Source organism: Episyrphus balteatus, chromosome 3 (assembly GCF_945859705.1).
Source record: "Episyrphus balteatus chromosome 3, idEpiBalt1.1, whole genome shotgun sequence".
Classification (NCBI taxonomy): domain Eukaryota; kingdom Metazoa; phylum Arthropoda; class Insecta; order Diptera; family Syrphidae; genus Episyrphus; species Episyrphus balteatus.
The window spans coordinates 114,308,644-114,333,118 of record NC_079136.1 but is presented as its reverse complement, the minus strand read 5'-3'; the positions used below and the strand labels follow the sequence as shown (position 1 = coordinate 114,333,118).

Below are 24,475 nucleotides of genomic sequence, written 5' to 3'. Positions count from 1 at the left end.
CAACGTGATGGCACTACATATAAATATATTAATACATGCGTATATATTTATAAGATAAAATGATCAATAAAAATTATAAAAAAGTAGATACATACCAGGAATTATTTAAGCGTGATGATGGAGGTGGCTGGCGGGAACAACGTGGTGGCTGGAAGGAACGTGGTGTGGCAAATGACGACAACGACACCGGAGGCAGACAATATGTGGCGGCAGCGTGGTGGTGGCAACGTGGTGTAAGAAGAGCACTAAATATATATAAATATATTAATACAATTATAACACATTTTAGGGATGAAAACACTTACCTTAAATTTTTGATGCATGAAACGACGTGATGGCAGCAGGCGACGGGCGGGCGGCGGCAAATGGGAAATCGAACAAATCTCCTATATATATGATAAAAAACAAATTATTTAACAAAATAAATGTGTACTTTTAATAAATAAATGCTTTTAAATAATAAATACTACGTAATCTAATGAAATACTTACTTTTTATTTTTGCTTCAGCTCTCCGCTGAATAGCTCCTCTTATCGATCAGACATTCACACTGTAACTGAATGGCTTGGGTTGGCTTGGGGACGCCGGCTACATCATTTAACGAAAGAAATTCTTTCGTTCTACGTATCAACAAGTAGTGTTCCCACTTTATTTTACGCGTTCTTTAAAATTTAAGTGTGAACTATGTGCAAAGAGCACAGTTAATACACAAAAGCAAATATCTTGTAAATATATGTTTTCAAAAATCGAATATCATAGATATTGTAAGAATATTGACAATCACAGTAAAAAAAAATAACTTAAAATTTTCTTTCATGTTGAAAGCACAAACAGATGAAACGACACCAAAAAATAAGTACTAAAGGGGTTTTCACATTCAACAACATTTACATCTCCTTGTGTCGTTAACTACTGTTCACATTGATACGAACGGTTGTTCAACCGAGATAAATGTTTGCGTGAGCAAGAAAACTTTGAAAATGGGAACAAAACACAAAACTACTTAATATGTACAAACACAAAAAAATACACAAGGTAATAAGCCCCGTCTTATTTGATTCCCCAACTCGGTTAAAAAAAAATGATATTTCGACACCTGTCAAATGTGGTCTCAAAACATTTTATTCTCATACTCATAAAAAGGGTTATTTTGAAACCTGCAAACTGAATAAAATTATTACTTTAGTAAAAAGTTAAATGATATGAAAATCTTGTTCATAATTTGATACACTTTTTAAAAGTGTGATCACTGCAACATGCAAGTTGCCCTTCGTTAAATTTTAATGAACGGTTCATTAAATCAATGAACACGTTCCTAAATCTATGAACACACTCATAAAATTCATGAACACGCTCACTTCCACAATAAATGTATTCTTTAAATGATATGAAAACCTTGTCCATAATTTGATACACTTTTTAAAAGTGTGATTACTGAAACATGCAAGTTGCCCTTCGTTAAGTTTTGATTAACTATACATTGAATTTATGAACGGTTCATTAAATCAATGAACACGTTCATTAAATCTATGAACACGTTCATTAAATCTATGAACACGTTCATTAAATTCATGAACACGCTCACTTCGACAGTAAATGTATTCGTTAAATATAAATCTTAACGAATAATTGAAATAATGAATGGTTCATTAAAATAATGAATGGTTTATTAAGTTTTGGCGCCTTTTTAAAAAGAAGAAAAAAAGATTTATTTTATTTTCGTCATATCTTTTCTATTTTTGCTTTTTTTGAAAAATTGTCATATATAAAAGATGTAGATTTTTTAATTTCCGACAGAATTTATTAAATAAGTTTTTTTGATTTTCGCTTTCGTTTAGAAGTTGTAGCGACTTTTGTGAAATAAAACATCTCGCAAACAAAAAGACATGAATTTTTTTCTTTTTTCGTCATATCTTTTCTATTTTCTATCTCTCAAACAAAAAGACATGAAATTTTTACTTTTTTCGTCATATCTTTTCTATTTTTGCTTTTTTTGAAAAATTGTCAGATATAAAAGATGTAGATTTTTTAATTTCCGACAGAATTTATTAAATAAGTTTTTTTGATTTTCGCTTTCGTTTAGAAGTTGTAGCGACTTTTGTGAAATAAAACATCTCGCAAACAAAAAGACATGAATTTTTTACTTTTTTCGTCATAACTCTTTTATTTTTGCTTTTTTTGAAAAATTGTCAGATATAAAAGTTGTAGATTTTTTAATTTCCGACAGAATTTATTAAATAAGTTTTTTTGATTTTCGCTTTCGTTTAGAAGTTGTAGCAACTTTTGTGAAATAAAACATCTCGCAAACAAAAAGACATGAATTTTTTTCTTTTTTCGTCATATCTTTTCTATTTTCTATCTCGCAAACAAAAAGACATGAAATTTTTACTTTTTTCGTCATAACTTTTTTATTTTAGCTTTTTTTGAAAAATTGTCATATATAAAAGTTGTAGATTTTTTAATTTCCGACAGAATTTATTAAATAAGTTTTTTTGATTTTCGCTTTCGTTTAGAAGTTGTAGCGACTTTTGTGAAATAAAACATCTCGCAAACAAAAAGACATGAAATTTTTACTTTTTTCGTCATAACTTTTTTATTTTTGCTTTTTTTGAAAAATTGTCAGATATAAAAGTTGTAGATTTTTTAATTTCCGACAGAATTTATTAAATAAGTTTTTTTGATTTTCGCTTTCGTTAAGAAGTTATAGCGACTTTTGTGAAAAAAAAAACATCTCTCAAACAAAAAGACATGAAATTTTTACTTTTTTCGTCATAACTTTTTTATGTTTGCTTTTTTTGAAAAATTGTCAGATATAAAAGTTGTAGATTTTTTAATTTCCGACAGAATATATTAAATTAGTTTTTTTGATTTTCGCTTTCGTTTAGAAGTTATAGCGACTTTTGTGAAAAAAAACATCTCTCAAACAAAAAGACATGAAATTTTTACTTTTTTCGTCATAACTTTTTTATTTTTGCTTTTTTTGAAAAATTGTCATAAAAGTTGTAGATTTTTTAATTTCCGACAGAATATATTCAATAAGTTTTTTTGATTTTCGCTTTCGTTTAGAAGTTATAGCGACTTTTGTGAAAAAAACATCTCTCAAACAAAAAGACATGAAATTTTTACTTTTTTCGTCATATCTTTTCTATTTTTGCTTTTTTTGAAAAATTGTCAGATATAAAAGGTGTAGATTTTTTAATTTCCGACAGAATATATTAAATAAGTTTTTTTGATTTTCGCTTTCGTTTAGAAGTAATAGCGACTTTTGCAAAATAAAACATCTCACAAACATTGAATTAGTGAGTGTGTATTGATTCTAATGAATGGCGTTCATTGTTTTAACGAACAGGTTCATAGAATCTTTTATCAAAAATTTTCTCGGATATTTATGAACGGCTGTTCATTGAATTAATGAATGGTTCATAGATTTTAATGAATGGCGTTCATTGTTTTAACGAACAGGTTCATAGAATCTTTTATCAAAAATTTTCTCGGATATTTATGAACGGCTGTTCATTGAATTAATGAATGGTTCATAGATTTTAATGAATGGCGTTCATTGTTTTAACGAACAGGTTCATAGAATCTTTTATCAAAAAAGTGTATCGGATAACAGGTTCGTGTATCGGATATTTATGAACGGCTGTTCATTGAATTAATGAATGGTTCATAGATTTTAATGAATGGCGTTCATTGTTTTAACGAACAGGTTCGTGTATCGGATATTTATCTTTTATCAAAAAGTGTCTCGGATATTTATGAACGGCTGTTCATTAAATTAATGAATGGTTCATAGATTTTAATGAATGGCGTTCATTGTTTTAACGAACAGGTTCATTGGGATAATGAACAGATTTTTTTATGAACGGCTATTCATTGAATTAATGAACGTTCATAGATTTTAATGAATGGTATTCATTGTCTTAATGTACAGGTTCATTAATTCAATGAATAGCCGTTCATAAAAAAAATTTCAGACAAAAACGGATTTTAATGAACGAGATTAATGAACGTTCATAGGTTCATAATTTTATTTTTAATGAATCGTTCATTGAATTAAGGGATGGTGCATTAATTCCGTGAACCGTACATTAATTTCAAGTTAATGAACGCCGTTCATAAATTTTATGTACAATTTTTTTTTCAGTGTAGCGAAAAAGAAAGAGAAGAGAGAGTGAGAAGACCTAAAGCAAAATACTGACTTTTCCGACATGTTGTTGGCTGCAGTTTGTCGTCCTTTGCTGATGGTTATGATTATGAGATAGGTCTCTTTACTCTACGACCATGTTGACAACACGAAATACATCCGCGCTCTCTTAGTTTTATAGTTAGATGATTTAATTTATTTTTCTTGTGATGGTTTGCTTGTTGTTGTTTTTTCTGCAGTTTTTCTTTTTTTATATGATGTTTTGCTTGTTTGTTTTGATAATAACAACCGAGAGAACACTATAACTCACCCTACTACTACAGTCACAGTGACAGTGCCACCTTTGCATAACACTTTGTTTGACTATGTGAGCCTTCTTCGTAATGCGGAGGGTGCGCTCTTCCAACAATCAGCCTATAAATAAACTTAACTCATAGTTGGGGTAAGTGATGGAACCATGTATATATACTCGATGATAGAGACAGAGAGGGAGTCAGAGGAGTGAGAGAGTGTTGCACTTTAATCAAATCACACGCTCAGTTAAATCGAAATGTTGTCCTCCCTCGCACTCCTCATATTGAACGTTGGGAAATGACTTAGGGTTTGGGGGGATGAGTAGAGGAGGCATATCATTTTCAACTTCGAACCAACAACAAGCTCACGACCGACCCGACGACAATGTCGACCCAAGCTTAGATATAAAAACCCTCTCAAGTCGAAATTTTGCGATTTAACTCAAAAACACAAAACAAGCGAAGGTTGCCTGGATTGATGCGGGGGTGGCGGAATGAGGGTGGGAGGAAGGTTGTGGCATATATAGAAGCGATAGCGATGACAGAGCAACAGGAACAACAACAACAACAACAACGACGACTATGATGATGATGACGACTACGACAACGACTTCCGCTCGAAATTGCTTTTTGAAAATTTTAATCGGAAAATGGGAAAATAATATATATCTACCTGTCACCAATGTTGCCACCCCCTATTTCGTCTGCGGCGCTACCCCTTCTGCTCTAGTAGCTGTAGCAGCAGCATCTTCATCCGATAGGGGTTTGATGTTGAAAGTTAGGGAGGAATACAATGTTTCCTGGGGTATAAATTCCATCACGATAATAATTATTAGTTATGGAATGAGTGTGTATATGAGAGAAGAAAGAGAGAACGAATAGAAGAGAGGGAGGGACAGGAGGAGGTATAACGTTGGTTAGCAGCAGCAGCAGCAGCAGAATTCACTTCACTTGATATTGGGAATTTTCTTTCTATGTATTTTTTTTTTATTCGAATTATTTCGTGAAGCCTTTGGTTTTCTGTTCGGGTTCGATGGTCTTTTTTTTTAGGTTGAAAAATATTTTCTTTTATTTTTTTGGTTTTGGCTCAAAAATACACTCCTGGATGGTTGAACATCCGTTGAACCATTGAACCGTATATCCCTAGTCGACTCGACTCGATGAGGAGGGACTTTTACAAAAACGCGACACAACAAAAAAAAAAAATGAAAATGCGCGGCAAAGAGAAAGAGTAAACAGAGTTAACCAGGAGCTAAAGTGTTGTGGTTAAACGGGAGAGAAAATTAAATTGATAAATCAAACGAGAATTATTATGGGCGCAACGGAAGAAGAATAGGTATACACTTTTCTATCACTTAATTAGATTTTTAGGGTAAATAAAGCAATGTTCAAGATTTTATGGAGGGTGTGCCCAATTTTTTTTTTTTTTTTTTATTTTGTATTTTTTTGTTTCTTGATTATACAGAAAATTGAGATGTAAATGAAATTTCAGAGACAAGGATAAGTGTCAATAAATTTTGCTTCTTTTTCTGCTTTAGGTGTGTATTGAATTTTTGATTAATGCTAAATAAGTTGAGACAAATTGAGTGGAAAGAAAATGTAATAGAATTTTGACTTTGTTCTTACAAAAATGATTATTTTTACAGCCAATAACAAATTATATAAAAAACTCACAGTAATTCCCTCCAAACTTTTGAAGAAATCATGATAAACATAAAATAAATTTTAGAAAAATAGCATTTTGATTTGCATGGATCTTAACAAATACTTCTCTTGCTGATTTGCAACCAAAAAGTAAAATGTTGCCCGGACCGTGACATTATAAGACCAATTAATTTTGCCTTACAATCCCTATAACATTAAATTTGTTCTAATCTCGAGAATCCTAAGTGGCTTTTTCTAAGATAATTGTTATTATATTTTTAAATAAGATCAACATTGTCATTTCAAAGCATTGCCTAGAGACATAAAATATGAAAAGAAATTCAACTTTTGATCAAAAAAAAAAAAAGAAAACAATAAAAACTCATAAATAATATTTAAATGTATTTTGCCCTCCAAGCTAAAAATTTGTCCTTCATTAAAAATTCCCTCTCAGTACAAATCCCATTCCAAATCTAATGCAATCATACTTTCAGATTCCAAAGATTCCTTTTCAAAAGACTTGATTGCTTCATAAATTCAAAAAATCATAAAGATTAAATAATTCAAAACTATTTTCCAAAACCAAAACAAAAAAAAATCTAAAAGATAAAATAGTCTAAACCATCATAAAAAAAAAAAACGGATAATAATTTAAACCAATTCAAACTCAGATTAAACATGTCCCAAGTAATATCAAATTTATTCCTTCTTCCTTTCAAAGAAACCGCGCGCTTTTGCTAAAGACAAAATGATAAGGATATTATTTTCATGCCCCCAACAGAATTACCAGAAAGAAAATTAAATACAGAAAAAGATAGGGAAAAAAAACTTTTATAATTCAAGTTTTATTTAAAATATCTTCTTATGTAAATTTAACTTTAATAACTATACAATGACACAGAAGAGAAGCTACAGACCAAAGTATAGTGGGGATATTTTATAAGATTATTGCGAAGACAAAATAGAATAAATTCATTTCATAGACAGTCACAAGAAAATTTTCGAATTATTTTTTAAATTTTAGTTAAAGAACGAAGAAAAAACTAACTAAGAGGCCTTCGCTCCTCGAGATCTTAAGGCAATCATTTTTCATTTCAATTTTTTTGAAGTAACCATACCAGTGTGTAAAAAAAACGAGATCAAAATAATTTCTTAAGACCTCAAGACATATATTTTCTTTACATTTTTGATTAAACATTTCACACAACAAGGTGATTTTGTTCAAAGGAAAAAAAATTAAACCAACAAAAAAATTTTAGTTTAAGACCTCAAACAACTTTTAACAAAAATCAGTACCACAAGACAAATGTTCAAAAGAAAACTAAAAACAAAATTTAAGCTTAAGACCTTAAAGATCTTGAAAGCAGAAAAAAGAACAAGAAAAGCTCTACTTAAGACCTTAACCCATGGAAAAATTTTACTTTCTTTGTTTTGTTTTTAACTGCCACTAAGTATCACAAAGAATTTCTGGACCTCAAAACTTAAAGTTTCCATTTTTTTTAGTAAGTTCGACACATTGAACGACATTTAATAAGCAAAGAAAAAAATCTATTATTTTCTAATGCAATAGGTATTGGATACGAGGATATAAGGAAAATTCTCGATTAAGACCTTATGGTATACAAAGTTCTTATGTAGTGTGACAGTTGAGAAGCCTGGAGAAGATAAAAAGTGATAATCTTAAGACCTCAAAATAGTTTATATTGTTTGACTCTTTGAAGTTTGGAAAAGGAAAAATAAAGATAATCTGTAACCAATTTATCTGTACTCAAGACCTCGACATAAAACACAGATTTTTGTGTAAATTTTCGAATTATTACATCCCACTGTATGATTCTAGGCGAAGGATTTCTTGTTAAGAAAAAAAAAAATAATAATCAACCTAAACAGAAACTATACGACTCGAGACCACGAAAGACAAGTTTCATCAAAAGTATATCAACTTAAAGTCTCACACTCTTTCTAGTGGTGACTTGACTTGATTCAAATTGTAAAGACTAACCTCTACCCGCAGCAGATCATCGTTTTAGTTTTAAAAGCCAGCAACAAGAAAAAGGATACATATTCACTATACTTCCTCTCTGCGACGTTTCTTCATTTCAAACTTTTTCCATACCGCAGACGACAATTCATTAATTAAATCCTTGCGGCCTTAAATTGAGCGAAAAAGAAAGATATATATGCACAGAGTGTCACAGAGGAAGATGTTTGCTGAAAAAGCACTTCTACTTCTTCTGGTATTGTGTGAAAGTGAAAAATGTAAATTAACTTTTCAGTGGTGCGGAATTCTAATTCAAATTCATTGATGCATATATTTCAGCCACCATTATCAAAAGTTGTCAAACTATGTTTTCTATTAAATGAACATTCATCGATGAATTCTCAAAGAAACTGATTTTTATGTTAGTCTTTTGTGCAATTGACACATTCCTTTGGATAACAAAATGCAAAAAAAATTATCATTTTGATTTCCCTTTTGTATATGTAACGAATAGAAAAGAGTTAAAAAAAAAACAGCAATTTCATAAAAAAAAGTCCTTCAAGCATGGATGTATCCAAAATGCAAGTCCATTTTATCGACCCACTCGCTATAATCCCTGTGTCGCATTTTACTGGAAAACAATTACTGTGAATTCAAGTAAACGAACACTATCCATACATACTCGTAAATACAAGCATTTCACATTCAGTGGATGGCAGTGGTGGGTGTCAGCAATTCAGCACAGCAACGCAGCGTACGTGTTTTAGTTATTTCTGTTTGAAAAGCTATTCGCTTCGAACCGCGCCAGAGGAGGATTAAAAAATATCAAAAATTCGATGTCTTTTTGTCTGCTGCTGCTGCTGTTGGTTTTACTAAAAATAGCAGAAAACAAAATTGCAACTGAAAAAAGGACGCTTCATAGCGGAAGAACACTAAAATTTACAGTGAGTAATCCTGAAGGTAAAGTGGGAAATTCAATGAACGTTTTACAGAAGCATTAAAAAGTGAAGTAAATACCAAATCCCATTTTTTTTTTAAATCATTATTGTTTTCATTGAAATTTTCGTCTTTCATCAACGGCACTTGTAATTTTTTTTTTTACATATTTTTCACTTCGTTGGACAGATTTTTCACTTCAGCCTTACTTTAATACCACTTACTATCTCGGACTATATATATATGTACAGGAAGTGTACATCAAATCAATGTTGAATTCCTATTTCGCGGAATGCAGGATACACACCAACGCAACAGTGTAACTGACTCCTTGGGTTTTGTAGGAATCAGTCTCTTCGTTGTCTCCCAGCTAGTAATTTTTTTCTTTTTTGGAAATTATTTTTCCAGTTGTAGACAACGTTTTTGTATGACAGGGAAGGATTATGAACTTAACACGAAGGGCGGTTATTTCGGAGCATTTTATGACACTTTATAGGGTTATCGCGATTTAAAAATATTCCGCTTCTTCATAAGAATGTGAAGGTGGTTTCCATACAAGACAAATTAATGTGTTGAGGAGGGGGGTCTATGTGGCTACGCTTAGACAGAAGAAACAATTTCTTTAAAAGGAACTTAAAATTCTGGAATTATACATACTTTGCTAAGAAGGATGGGAAAAACTGTGCAGACAAAAAGTGTAAGGTCCAATTTCATATCAATTGTTCCGTTAATCAATTTTCTCGTTAAAAAGAAAAGGTAAATGTTTTATAAAAATTGGACTAACTACTCAGAAAGGAGATTAGAACAGTGTTACTAAATTTTGTAAAAAAACAAATATAATGCACGACTGATTCGCACGTACTTGCTTTCATAATAAAAGTAATTTTGATGTTAAAGCTTTTTACTGACCAAAATTTTTTTTTTAAGGAATTTCTTTTTTCTTATAATTAATTAAAAACCGTTTTAAATGATCTTTTACACAAAACCAAGTATGCCATTTGATTTTATGTATACAAAAAAAAACCAAAATTGTTAGAGCCGTTTTTTAAAAAAATTATTTTTTATATAGTAGGTAGGTATACAAATTTTCAAACATTTTAAAAAGAAGTTTTAAGTCATTTTTAAGAAAATATTATTCAACACACGAAATTTCGCTAAAATTCATCAAAAAAATATTAAAACATTTATAAAAAATCCAAAAATTTAGGGAATCAAAAAATTTAAATGTGTAACTCTAGGGAATCACCCAAAACTATTTACAAACGAGTTTGAAGAAAATCGATCTAGTAGTTTAGGCTGTAGCTCGAGGTACAAAACACTTAAATTTCAGATCTGCGACCGTACTAACTTAGTCCCCTTTCGAGATCATGACTATCGGCGATAATGGAGAAGAAGAAGACTAACTTAGTCAAACTGCAGTACCTGCTGTTCAAAAACGTCACTATCTCGTCAACTTCAGGCAGATTACTTAGCCAACATTTCTTAATCGTGTGTTTGAGAAAATGAGTTTTAATTGATATTTTTCGTATTAGGGTGGCTCTAAAATATGGCATCTTCTTAAGTTGATTGTGGAATTAAAAAAAGGCAACGTTAACCCAATTATTATCAAAGAACAAAAAATTGCATTTTAATTAAATTGAATAAAAATTGATTTCCACTGCACAGCAAGTTTGTTAAACGTAGCATATAGAATAAAAATAATGTAAAATTAAGTATTTTTCCCATTAGGGGCCCAGAACTTAAAAAAAACTTTTACAAAAATATTTGAACACCCTAATTAATAATATATTTTTACATCAATAATTTGTTTTAAATATGAACCAAGCGATGCCTTTTATATTCCACTATTAAAAGTAGAAAGAATTTTTTTTGTGCCACCCTAGTGTAACATATTTTACAAATTTTTTGTGTTTTTAAAAACAATATTTTCGGAAACTGAAAAAGAAAATATTCTTTCAGCCAACATTCATTAAAGGAAAACCATTCTGTGGTCATTTTTGAAGTGAAAACTTCTTTAGTATCGTAGTGATTTTAAACAAGATGAAACGAAAATGCGACACGAAAAATTAATCGATTATAACGTTTTTGTTTTAATAGATAGATGAATGAAAATTATACTGTAGGTAGGTAATAGAATAAACTATTATTGTACAAAATTTCAATTAATTTTATATTGAAAATCCTGAGATAACGGTGAAAAGATGTTCTTTTTCTAAACACGTTATATCTTTTGATTTAGAGCACACACAAATTTGATTTAACTTTAATATGCATGCTGATAATATTATCTCTCATTTGATGTATCACACATAACGGTACGTGCTCCACAAGTTACACAATCTTAAATTGAAAAACTTCAGAAATACTTCAAAACACCTGTGGAGATCTGTTGCTGATGACCAGTCACCAGTGTAGGAAGTAACGTAATCTCAGTTTGGAATTTCGACATGGTTGGCTTTAAAAAATTCATTCTTCTTTTGTAGGCATCGTAGAAATATGATTGAAGCGTCATATAAAAGGTGAAATAATAAGCTTTCAAATAATATAGAATTTATAAGAAATCATTTAAAAAAATGGTATTAGAAGAGAAAAAAAATTTGTTTTTCTTTTTTCATGAAAAATTATCGTTTTGAATAAATTATTTTTATAACTACTTTTTGAGCATTGGTAAAATTTAAGTATGGCTTTATTATTCAGGAAAATGTATTAGCTTTCTAATTTTTTTTTTTTAAGACAATTGATTTTTTAAGGTTTCACTTCAACCATGTGTGAATTGCACACCTGATTTTTTTTTGTTTTTGTCTGACTTTTATGAACATTCAGTACTTAAGCAGGCCTGCAAACGTTATACAGAATTGGTGTGTTCATTAATGCAACAAAACAGAAAGAAGACTGTACTAACGCAGATTTCCGACGTTTATGAAAACATTCATACATTTCTGTTTGAAATTTGATAGATTTTTTAGTTCGATCGTTAGGTTACTTTTTTGGGGGCGCTATTTGTCGCTATGGCAGTACAGATTCTATATACAATGACCAGGGACTGCTTTTTTAATGAGAAACCAAAATATAGAAAAATAATTCAAATTTTATAAACTGTGTTCTTTTAATACCAAAAAGCTATTTAAAACTGATAATCTGGATATACAAATGCAAAGGCCCATAGCAAGTCAAAATCCAACACTGAATTAATACGAAATTACGATAAAAAAAAATCACTCATTCTTCATGTATACTATCTATACGTAAAATTCCTCAATTGAACAAGTCTCTGAATTTTGAGAGCAACAGTAAATTCGCATTGAGAGGAGCCAAAGCCACACTCACTATCCCCATACAGCTCTATACGATGAATGCACACAATTTTCATTTTTAACCTCCATCCTCATATACCACCCCTGGATTTTGGTTTTTAAAAAATGCACCTTGGTGTAATACATCGCGCACTGAGTTTAGTTGATGGTACATGAATTTTGTCTCTTTGGCTTTAACTGTAAGTGAATTTTTTTTTTTTTTGTGTGTTCTGTTAAATAGAAATGAAGGTCGTTTTTATAGGAAACAAAGAAGAAGAGAAAAAAAAAATACGTTTATTTCAAACTCTTTTTGAACTCTCTGAAAGAGGAATAAAAAGTTCTACTTTAGCTAGGTACTATTACGACACCATTGTAGTTCTTTTTTTTACATTTGCAGTGAATAGGGAAAGAAGAAGGAGAAATGGGAGTTCAAGGTGGAGTATTTGAATGAGGGAGGAATAAAGGGATGAAATTCAGAGAGAGGAAAGATGATAAAAATGAACATATAACGAGTTTTACTTCCTTTTTCTGTTCATCTTGTTAATTTTACTTTTTTTTTTCGTTGGCTCTATGTCCTTTTGTATTCATCGTTTACCTTTCTCGACTTTACGTGGACGCTTGAATTCCGCAAAAAAAATATCTGAATGGAAAAAAATGGTACAAATGAGATGAAATTCCACGGATATATCTGCCATTTTGTTTTGTTTTTTATTTCGTGTTACAACGAATTTCTGCATTATAAACAAATGATTGACTCACATATATATATATTTCTACAGATGGCAATGCATACCTTTACAACTAACGACTCGGATAGCATATCAGGACGTTTACGGCAGAAGGCACAGGCTTAACATTAAACACAAAATTCTGATCTTGTTTTTTTTATTTTGTTTTTGTTTTTTTTCTTTTAGTGTAGAGGTACTTTTTGCTGTACAAAGCATTTTACGAAGCACACCAGCAGCCCCTAGGGGTAGTTTTTTCTACGCTTTTCCTTTACTGAAGGAAGTTTCATTTTTTTGTTAAATATTTTTTTTTTTCTGATGGCGGCCATCCCTGTGTAGTAAATCTTTTTTTTTTTATTCAAGCCCTTATAGATAGTCAAGGAGCATGAAATCAAAAAATATTACGCTGCAGACAAAACAAAACTTTAAAAAAAAAAAAACAAACAGAGAGATGTGTAGAAAGAACTTACAGACAGACCGATGAGAGGGCAGAAACAAAAATATATAAAAAAAAACTACAGAGAAAAATGAAAAAGTCGAGTATAGTGAGAAAGTTTGAAAATATTTTCTGTTTTGTGAATGTTATTATACGAGCGAGTATCTACGTTTTATTTATTTTTTTTAATACTACTATATCGTACCGAGACTATATTAATTTCTTTTGCGGTAAAAGGGATGCGATTTTTTTGTTGCCTTTTTAGAATCCTTTATTTTTCTTTCTTTATTGGTATTTCTGGTAATATTTTTTTTTTTTTTTTTTTCAGAAAAAAATGTAAACAAACAAATAGCAAAAAAAAAATAAAAGTAAATTGAGAAAAGGAGACTGCTCTGAACACACTTACCTCTTTCAACTCCAGAGATGTCTTTTCCGTAACCTGCAATAAAAGAAAAGAAAAAGAACAAAATTAGAAAGAAAGACACAGAACAAAAAATGAATAATAGAATTTTCTTTTTTATTTATTTTGTGTGTGTGTTTGTATATTTTCTTTTTTTCCTGTTTATTTGTTTGTTTTTTAATGTTTTATAGTTCGAGTTGAGTTTGAAATGTAATTGGAAGAAAAATTGGAGTAAATAATAGAGAACTTTTTTTGGGGGAAGAATGAAAAGGGTTGATGGAAGTTTTATTTTATTTTTTCTTATATTGAATTTTCAGAGAAAAATAAATATGATGGAGTACTTCGTTCAGTCAAGCGAATGAGAAAAAAGTTGACAGAGTTTGGTGTTTATATTCACAAAAATATGATTAATATCACAAGATAGAGTATGTAATAATCCTTTACTGCAGTGAATAGGACAAGAGATTGATTGAGTTTAATTATGCTTGCATTTTTTTTTTCCTTTCGAAGGATGCAATAATATTTTTATATGATTTTAGATAAAAGAGAAAAAGAAAACTGTGAAGAAATAAAGACCAGTATATTTGGTTAAATAGCTTTTTTTCGAAAGTTTCAGTAAAAATTCATGAATATTGGATTTAAAAATAAAAATCTTTAGATTCTTTAATGAGTTCAATGGTACACTGCAGGCTAAAAGTTTGAGTTCACACTCTTTTATTTTTTACAAAAAAACCAAAAATGTAGGTAATGTAAAGAAAACTGAAAAAAAAAACTTTTAAGAACAAAAATAAGTTAGCTCCTTGAAGTCAGAACTGCGACCTCTAAATTTTCAAACCAAATTAGTCTAAATCGTTCGTCCTCCTTTTGTATATGTTCGTCCACCCAAAATTATCGTTTATCCACCCTTCAAAAATTTTGTACAGCAAATTCAATTTTTATAGGAAGTCTGAAAAGCGACCAAATACAGTCGTTTTTCCACCTAGAGTTCTAAATGTTTACCGTCGTTTATCCTAACCTACGTTTAGGAGATATTCAAAAAACAAATTTTTTTAATGAAAATAAACAACAAATGTTACGCATACACCACAGTGTACTGCACTGCACTGTACTGTACTGAAAATTTTTGTAGTTTTTTTTTAAAGTTTTTTAGAAAAAAAATAATTTTTATTTCCGTTATTTTTAGAATAGAATAGAAAATTGAACACACCAACTTGCCGCTAGCAGAGTTATTCAAGGTTGCGTAGCAAAAGATACAACTGAGAAAACTTAAGATTTGTTGTCACGGCACATTAAAAACCGTCACAGGGTGACCATTTTTTCGATTTTTTTTTTCGAATGCCCATAACTCACAAAATATATTGCTACGAATTTTTTTTATTATTTTACTGATAACTGTCACCACCTCTATCTACCGTTTTGTTATTGACGTAGACTTTTGGGACACCTTGTATAAATACACTGAGACTTTTTAATTTTCGTAGAGTAAATTCACAATGATAAACGTAAAAAATATGTTTTTTCAATAGTTTGAACTTGTATTTTAAAAACTCTCCGAAAGAAATACATAAAAGCTTTCTGTGAAATTCCTTAAAGGTAAAAAAAGAAAAACTACTTACATATACTTGAGGCACTTTCTATTTTTGTTGAAATAAGACTAAGAAAATATCCTTGTTATATGTATTTTACTTCGAAATAAAAAATTCTGCCAACAGGCTTTTTACTGTTACTAAGCCGAAGTAAATATCCAGAAACACACTAGGCTTCGATTACTGATGATTTTAAATGAAGGAATCAAAACTTTCTCCAAAATCCCTCGAGGTCCAAAAATGAAAAAAAGCTTTATTGTTTCAATTGGCTACTAAGAAAGTAGAATGAAAGAGATATTAAATCAGAAAAAATGAAAATCATTGGGAATTTAAAAAACCAACTGGAACTTATATTTGTATTTTCCACGAGCTTGTTTTATGAAACCAAATGTTTTTTTTTTTTTTTTTTCATTATAAAATTTTTAAATACCGATTGGTTTCATTTTTTTTCGTAGAAAATTTATTATTTTTCTTTCAAAGAACCAGAATTGACCTTATGATAATTAACATCTTCAATATATTTTTTGAAACAATCTGTACTTTAAAATTTCTTCTTAAAAATCTGTATATTCAAGTCGATTTCATTTTTTTCTGAAAATTGATATCAATAAAGGAAAAATTATAAATGTTCTTTTTCGTTTCAAAAGAATTTCATAATAAGTGTGTAAATGTAGCGATTTCAGGTATATTTTAAATTGAACGACGAAATGTTTCACCATTTGTTCTTGCTTATTAGTCTTATAAAGGATAAACAAAATTATACCAAATAATTCTTTGGTTTAATAACAACATAAAACGTTAACTTTAACTGAAAACTAAAGCATTCATTTATTTGTAAAATTCAGTCAATTAGGAAAACATCATAGTTCGTGTTTTTTTTTTTTAATTTTTTTATAAAGAAACAAATTGATCTAAAAAAGATATATTATTCGAATATTTCAACAGAAACAAAATGAGACAGTGTAAGCAAGGAATACGATGCTCACTCTCAGTCACAGTCATTTCACACATGTATAACGGTTTCAGTATGCCACGTTGACTTTGAATATGTGCCATAGATGGGTAGATTCTGTATTTGAGTTATAATTTTGAAGACACACATATTTTTATATTTTTTTTTTTAACTTGAGATATGGGTTCATAACAGTTTTTAGGGTCATGTTAAGTTTTCATAAAAAAAATGTATTTAAATATTCAACAAATTGTAACAGAAAATGCAAAAAAAATTGAACTCCTCAGTCCCTGATTTTAAGCTTCAAACTTTAACAATTTCATTGGCTTGGGGTCAAAATTCTGAAAACAAAAATTACGAAAACCCGTAATCCCGAAAATTCAAAACCCAGAATCGCGGTAATCCAGAATCCCGGAAACAAGAATTCCGAAAATCCAAAATCCCGAAAACCAAAATCAAAGAGATATTAACGGAGTTATTCAGTTATATTGTTTTTTTTTATTTTTATTTTAAAATAATTCTTCGGGATCCCATTCGGGATTTTGGGTTTTCGGGATTCTGGGTATTCGGGATTTTGGATTTTGGTTTTTCGGGATTCTGAGTTTTGAGGATTCTTAGTTTTCGGGATTCTGAATTTTTGGGATTTCGGGTTTTCTAGACTTTGGATTTTCGGGATTCTGGATTTTCTGGATTCAAAATTTTTGGAATTGTGTACGTCTCCCAATTTCATTACACTCCTGACACATATTTGTAACCTATACAAAAAATTTATTTTTTACCCTTATAACGTTCAATATCCGCAGATTCTTGCGACTCAAATATTGAGTTTAATTTTCCTCAGACACATGTGAAGTAGAAGTGGTATCGTCACATCTAGGATATTTATGTCCGCGCTACCTAGGATTCCAACAACAACAAAAATGTGTGTCTAGAACAACACGATATGATGCATTCGTTCAATATCTTGGAGAAACGTATCTACTATACTCGTACTGGATGGAGCCCATAATATATTATACATATGATGATGACAAACTTATCAAAATGAAAACGCAGTCAAAGGCATCTTCGTTGGCATGGAAGTTGATTGCTCTTTCCTGAAGGAACATATGTGTATAGATTCTTCTCATTCCCATTTACCCTTATACCCACTTTACACATAAAGTTATGGAAAATCTATATGTACACCATTCCGTAACCAAACCCAAACCTATATAAAATGATATATACATTTAAAACACTTGAAAATGAATTTTCTAGAACTTATCGCCAAAACTCAAAGAAGATGTGAAAACGAGGAATGTGTGAATTTAGTTTTAGTTATATGAAGAAAAGTGCTTAAAGTAGCTTTTTGGTATCTTCTTCTTCTTTCCAAGTCTTGTCTCGTGTGTTGTCGTTTACCAAAAGTCAACACTTTTGCTTTGACAATTTTGTAATTTAAAAATTTTTATTTTTAGTCGGTTAAATATTTTCCACGCACTTATGTATTTCTCAGTGCTTGCTTGCGTGTGTGTGTCTGGAACTGTATGTGGTTTTCTAACAACATGGGTTTCATGTTTTGAAGGAATCCTTTTTTGAGGTGAAAAAGAACCGACAATATATTTCAGTAGGTTAAGAATTTTCGAGTGAGTGTGTGCGGGTTTGTTTTTTTGGGTTGTATGGAAAAAGTTTTTCACATACTTTTTTGCATTGTTTAAAATTTAAATAAATGAGGACAAAATATCTTTTTGAGGAAGGCAATTAAATGAGGATTAGTACGACTGGATTTCTTCTGTGTTAGCAATTTGTATAGAAAAAAGTTTTTATGAAAGGAATTAGAAAAGGAATCGTAACTTCTCTTTTAAAATGATTTAATGTTTTCGGTTATTAAACTTTTTAAATTAGAATATTTGACATATTTGAGGAAAGTTTTGCATTTTTTCATAAATACTACAAATTGGCCTTGTATACTGGGATAGGCATTTCAATTTGTTGGCGATCGATCGATCTGAAAAAAAAAAATGTTCTGAAAAGTGAGAAATGACTTCGAGTTAATTTTTTGAATAAGACCTATGTATTAAGTACCTCTCCCACTCAGGACTTTACTCTTCTTTTTATTACTTTCATTCGGCGCAGTTATCATCGCGATATCGAGGGGATCATTGGTCCATTGGCATTGTGATGGGTACCAAGTTGGTTGAAGTCACGATAGGGGCATGACCTTTTTTTCTTTGATTCTTTTATTTTACATTTTTGTTTTCATTTTCTTTTTTATTATTTTGTTTTTCTTTCGTTTTCTTTCTTTTTTTCCTTCATTTTCTTTTTTTTATTTTTTATTTTTTTTTCTTTTTTTTGTGTCTTTTCTTTTTTTCTCTTTCTTTTCTTTATTTTTTCTCTTTACTTTTTTGTCTCTTTTTTATTTTTTTTTTTTCATTTTTCTCTTTTTTTATTTATTTTTCTTTTTTCTTTTTTTTTTTTTTTTTTTTTTTTTTTTTTTTTTTTTTTTTTTTCTTTTTTTTTTTTTATTTTTTTTTTCTTTTTTTTATTTTTTTCTTTTTTTTGTTTTTTTTTTTATTTTTTTGTTTTTTTTTTATTTTTTTGTTTTTTTTTTATTTTTTTGTTTTTTTTTTTATTTTTTTGTTTTTTTTTTTTTTTTATTTTTTTGTTTTTTTTTTATTTTCTTTCTTTTTGCTTTTACGTCTGGGACTTATGCTTGCATTGCAATTTCTCAAAAAATGTTAAGCAATATTTTAGCCCAATACTTTTCTCTACTCGAACTCGAGTCTCGCAATAAAAAAAAAAAATTGAAAACTAGTGCGCTAAGGCCTAATTCTTAAAAAAATTGTAAGAAATTTTACTGACTCGCCAGCAAATTGTAAAAATCAACATTCAAAGTCAAAAACTTGAATTCTTCTAGTCTTTTAACTCAATGTTGACAATAATGCGTTCTGTAATTGATTTAATAGACGATCTTTCACTTCTCAATATAACAAAATTACTGAGCTATAATAGCATTAAGCAAACGACAATGTTTTAATGTTTTTCTGCAACAAAAAAAAACTTAAAGCATTTTAAAAATGTTGATTAAATTTCTATCTAATAGAGACAATCTACAAATCATTCTCTCCCTTGCAAAAATAAATTCCCTTTAAGCAAGAAAATAAATAATAAAAAAAAAAAAACAAAAGCTTTATAATATAACCTAGGTAAGATGGCAATATAAAATAAAATAATTTGTTTTATATCTTCCTCTCTACTTTAGCTATCTCTATAAATTTTTTTTAATAAGCTTGTAGATTGCAAAACAACACTTAATAAGCTTCAAGGGATCTTAGTATAGTGGGAAAAAAAAATAAGAATAGAGAGACAGAATGATAGAATGAATATAAGAGAGGGAGAGATTGGTTAAGAGGAGGAAAGAAGCCAGTCAAGCAATGGCAGCCAGCAAACACTTTTAGGTATTTGCTCACATTTTATACACATAAACTGCACAATGATATACTTTATATATTTTTTTTTTTCTTTTCAAGCATATTTTCCATAATTTCCCAACACATTTTCATGATTTCCCTGCCACCTTGTATGTCATGTGGCAGCAGCAATAGCAGCAATGGCGGCAATAGCGGCAGGCATGGATATTAATCTCGAAGGGCGCTGTTGCATTCGCATAACTGGCAGGAAATGTTGGAAAATGTGGAGGGTGTTGAATGAGTTCTAGCATACGATTATATTATTCACACAAACACACACACATAAATACACAAAAAAAAAACACTGAGCGCACAACTTCCGGTTTGCATTTTTATGGATTTATGGATTTTCATCATTTTTGTTTTTATAGTTTTTTTTATGATTATTTTTTGTTTTTTGTTTTTCAACATCGACCCCCAAAACCCTTATCATCAACAAATAGCACCACCATAACCACTCACCACCCACCCACAGCCACCCTCTAGCCTCTTTGTTACCAAACAATAGACAAATGATTTATTACAAAATGGAGTTTTTACGAGTGCATGCTGCTGGCTGCTACTCCTATAACTGCAGCACATATGTGTGCTATACATATGTGGAGGCAAAAATAATGTGCCTCTTTCCTGGTTTAACTGTGACTGGGTTATGCTCATATTCGTACTAACTCACAAATGAAAGGATTTTTTTTTTTGTTGTCTTCTTACTTTTTTTTTCAATTTTTTTTCATTTTTGTGGAATAACCCGTTCAAGCCCTTCTCTGCCTTTTGCAACAATAATGTTGATGGTGGCATTCACTCTATGGGTTTTTTCTCCTCTCTCTCTTTCTTTCTCTCTCATATTTTTGTTGAATTTTCGTTTAATATGCGAATTGAAAACCCTCCAGCCCCAAAAAAACACCATCAGCAATAACAACAACAACAACACACAATTCCACACTGCTGACTAAGAGGCCGGGGCTGGGCAACAGCAAGGGATAGGCTTGTGTATGTAGTGTGTACCACATTGCGAGGGATACATGCCTGCAAACCGATTTTGCCCCATTACGCTTTTAAGCATTTGTGGAGCGGCATCATCAGTGGCAGTGGCAGGCAGCAGCAGCAGAATTGGAAGAAGAAGCTTCACCAGCTGCTGGAGGGACGATGTTGACGGCAATGAGGAGGAACATTTGGCGCGCTCGTTTGGGCCAATAAGCAATACCAACGCACAACAGCTGAGGCAGCGGCAGGAACAGGAGCAACAGCAGAGGCTGATGGTCGAAGGAGAGAGGGTTGGGATGGATGAGGGCTGACAAAACGAACATGAAAGCATGCAAGCATGCATGCAGACAGTTTACGTTTGCATAGGGAACATTTTTTAGGTCCGTGACTGTATTGTGTAAACGAGTACACGAAGGCGGAGAGGGTTGGTTTTGGTCCGTTGCGGTGGTGGCAGCGGGCGAGCGGTTGGCGGTGAAAAACTTTCAAGGGGTATCGATTGAGAATTTTCATTTTTTTTTTGTTATTTTTTTTTTATTCGCCGTCGTCGTCATCGTTGCTGGTTTGTGCTCTGTGTTGGTTTTAAAAGTTTACATGCAAATACCAAAGTTTGGGGTTGAATGGGGCAGAAGAAGAAATAGGAGGATGGGTGGTTTTCGTGGCAATATGATGATGGTGTGTGGCAGAGCATTCGTGTGGTGCGGTTTGGGGGGGGGGGGGGGGGGGGAACTGGTTAGTGGATGTGCATGATGTGCATATCCTTTTATTTAGTTCAATGGTTGGTCATTAAATTTAATAGAGAATTTTTTTTTTATACATATATTCGTTTATTTTTGCTCTTAAATTTATTTTTGCAATGATTTTGCACAAAAAAAGTTGTATGTGTGTGTGTGTTTTTTTTTTTTTTTTTGTTATTGTCATGGCTTTTTGAAACTCTTTAATAAAAAGAATTCAAAGAAAAAGAAAAAAAAAATGAAAATTGCGTTTTAGAACTCTTTCTTTGGTGCTAGATTATTATATAAAAATGATCTTAAGTTGCGGGTGACTTGGGAGAGGAGTCTATTAAGGAGTTTCTTTTTGAAAAATTTATTTTGGCACAAAGTTAGCCACTATACGTATAAGACGAGGGTGTTTATTTTTTGTTATTTTTTTTATTGCTTTGGGGTTTTTCCGGTTCATTTGAGTTTTTTGTTGCATCAGGAAGTTATTATTTGGTATAATATGAATTTTTGCTTTATAATTTGAAAGTTTACAGTTTGGGTAAATGTGTGCTTTAAAATATGTATCTATATGTTTTTCTATTAGAGAAAATTTTGTTGTTTCCTTTCCAAGAAAAAATAATAATATAACAAACAGAATGGTTTTCAAGAAATTTAATAAAAGTTGATATCCTATGAATTTTATTTGAAATAAAATATTACTTTCGCGTTTTTTGTTGAAAAAGTGATACCTACCTACTAGTTCCTGGAAAAACTCATTTTTTTTTTTAAATATTCAATTTATAATATAAATAGGTGAAAGGAATTGCCCAACTTTATTTTTCTCGTTTTAGAAATTTCTTGATTTTAATATGAAATAATACACATTTTTTGTAAATATGATTTTTAAAAGCTTTTCTTAAATGAGGATTGTTTGTTTTTATTTTTTAAACAAAATAAATAAAAAAAAAAGTAAAAATAAGGACCTCACACATTGAACACTTCTAAAACAACTTGTTGGCCTTTGAACAAAGGACCAAAAAATATAATTAAAATGTATTTCATTTCATTTATTCATTGAATATCAATTATAATTGCGTAGATACCTACTTATGTATGTATGTAGATAAGGGTTACAAAAAAAATTGTTTTTTTTTAAACGTGTTGCAAATAAAAAAAAAATCCATTAAAAACAATATCTATTCATCGCAACTGAAAAAAAATGTTGCATTAAAAAAAAATAAATTTTTATTTACATTAAAACAAAAATATTTTGCACTAAAAAAATTGTTTTTGCAACTGAAAAATATTTGCATTGAAAATAAATTTTTTATTGCAATTAAAAATATTTTGCATTAAAAAAAAATTTATTTGCAAAGAAAAAAAAATGAAAAAAATATGTTAATCAATATAAAATGTGGTCATTAAATATTTATTTTTTTTTGTTAATAATCGTCGAAGTTCTTACAGTTTTGGCTTACATTGGGTACAATACTATAGTTGAAATAGCTAATGTATGCTCAAATAGTCAAAATTGTAAGAAATTGGATGAATATTAAAAAAAATAATATAATGCCCATATTTTTCATTGATTTTTTTTTTCAATGCAGAACATTTTTTATATGCAATAAACTTTTTTTAATGTAAACATTTCTCAATTGCAAATGCAAACATTTTTAATGGTTTAACTAGTTTTAATATAGTTATAATGACTTTTTTATTCCTTAGATCTTAGAATAATAACATTTTGTAAATGATTTTTTACAACCCTGATATATTTCTATAGGTATTTCACATAACTGGTGTTAACTGTATCTCCTTATGTTTGTAGATTGTCGTCATGTATCTTACCTAATACAAACGTTTATTGGAAAATATTTTAGAAACATAAACGTGTGTCCTAGATCTGTCACTTAAATTTTTCGGTGTAGGATGTTCAAGTTAAGTATAGATATGTACCTATTTTTGTATATGTATGTAATATAAGCCATGATACTGTTCTGTACTAAGAGTACTCGTTGATACATATTATATTTAAAATAAGATCCATGTGACTGTTGGAACAACGTCACCTGGGGATAGGCAAATTTGTATGCATGTTTATACACGTGACGTTCAAATGAAAGAGAGAATTAAGTCTAAAAAAAAGTTTAAAAGAAAAAAATCCTATTAGGAAGAAAATTGGAAAAAAAACATGAAACAAAATAAAAGATTTTGACATTTTGCTGTTTTTTGTTATTTGTTTCTTTAAAGTTCATTAAAGAAAGCTTCATCATTTTAATAAATGTTCTTGCAAATAATGCCATTTTTTGTTAAAACAAATATTAGAACTGTGGGAGGGGTTTATTTTTCTTTTATTGTGGGGTATGACTTTTTATTTCCTATACTTAGCTATATTTGATGGAAATTAAATTGAATAAACATAAAGTCATGTTTGGAGCAGGGTTATTCAAAAATTTAAATTAAAGAAAATATTTATTGCAAATACAAAAATTTGCATTAAAAAAATAAAAACAAATATTTATTGCAACCGAAAAAAATTTGCATTGAAAAAATGTTGCAAATGAAAATATTTGCATCGAAAATAAAATTTTTATTGCAATTAAAAATATTTTGCATTAAAAAAAATAGTATCGCAAATAAAAAATTTTCAGCATTGGCAAAAAAAATCAATACAAAATGTGTGCATTTTTGTTAATAGTCGTCGAATTTCTTACAATTTTGACTATTTGACCATACATTCGCTATTTCAACTGTATTAGTAATCCTAATGTAAGGCCAAATAGTCACAATTGTAAAAAATTCGACGAATATTAAAAAAAAAATTAAATGCACACATTTTGCATTGATTTTTTTTTTTTAATGCAGACAACTTTTTATTTGCAACATTTTATTTTCAATGCAAATATTTATTTTTCAGTTGCAATAACATTTATTTAATGCAAAAAAAACCTTTA

General features: G+C 29.9%; 1 protein-coding gene across 8 annotated transcripts in view; it reads right to left on the bottom strand.

The window, feature by feature from the left end:
- LOC129913810 (disintegrin and metalloproteinase domain-containing protein 10) overlaps positions 1–24,475 on the bottom strand; it is a 341,759-nt gene that overhangs the window by 246,019 nt on the left and 71,265 nt on the right. For all 8 annotated transcript variants that reach the window (XM_055992684.1, XM_055992683.1, XM_055992680.1 and 5 more), the window contains one exon: positions 13,862–13,894. In XM_055992684.1, coding sequence (XP_055848659.1) covers positions 13,862–13,894 — 33 coding nt within the window. The remainder of the gene's footprint in view (positions 1–13,861; positions 13,895–24,475) is intronic.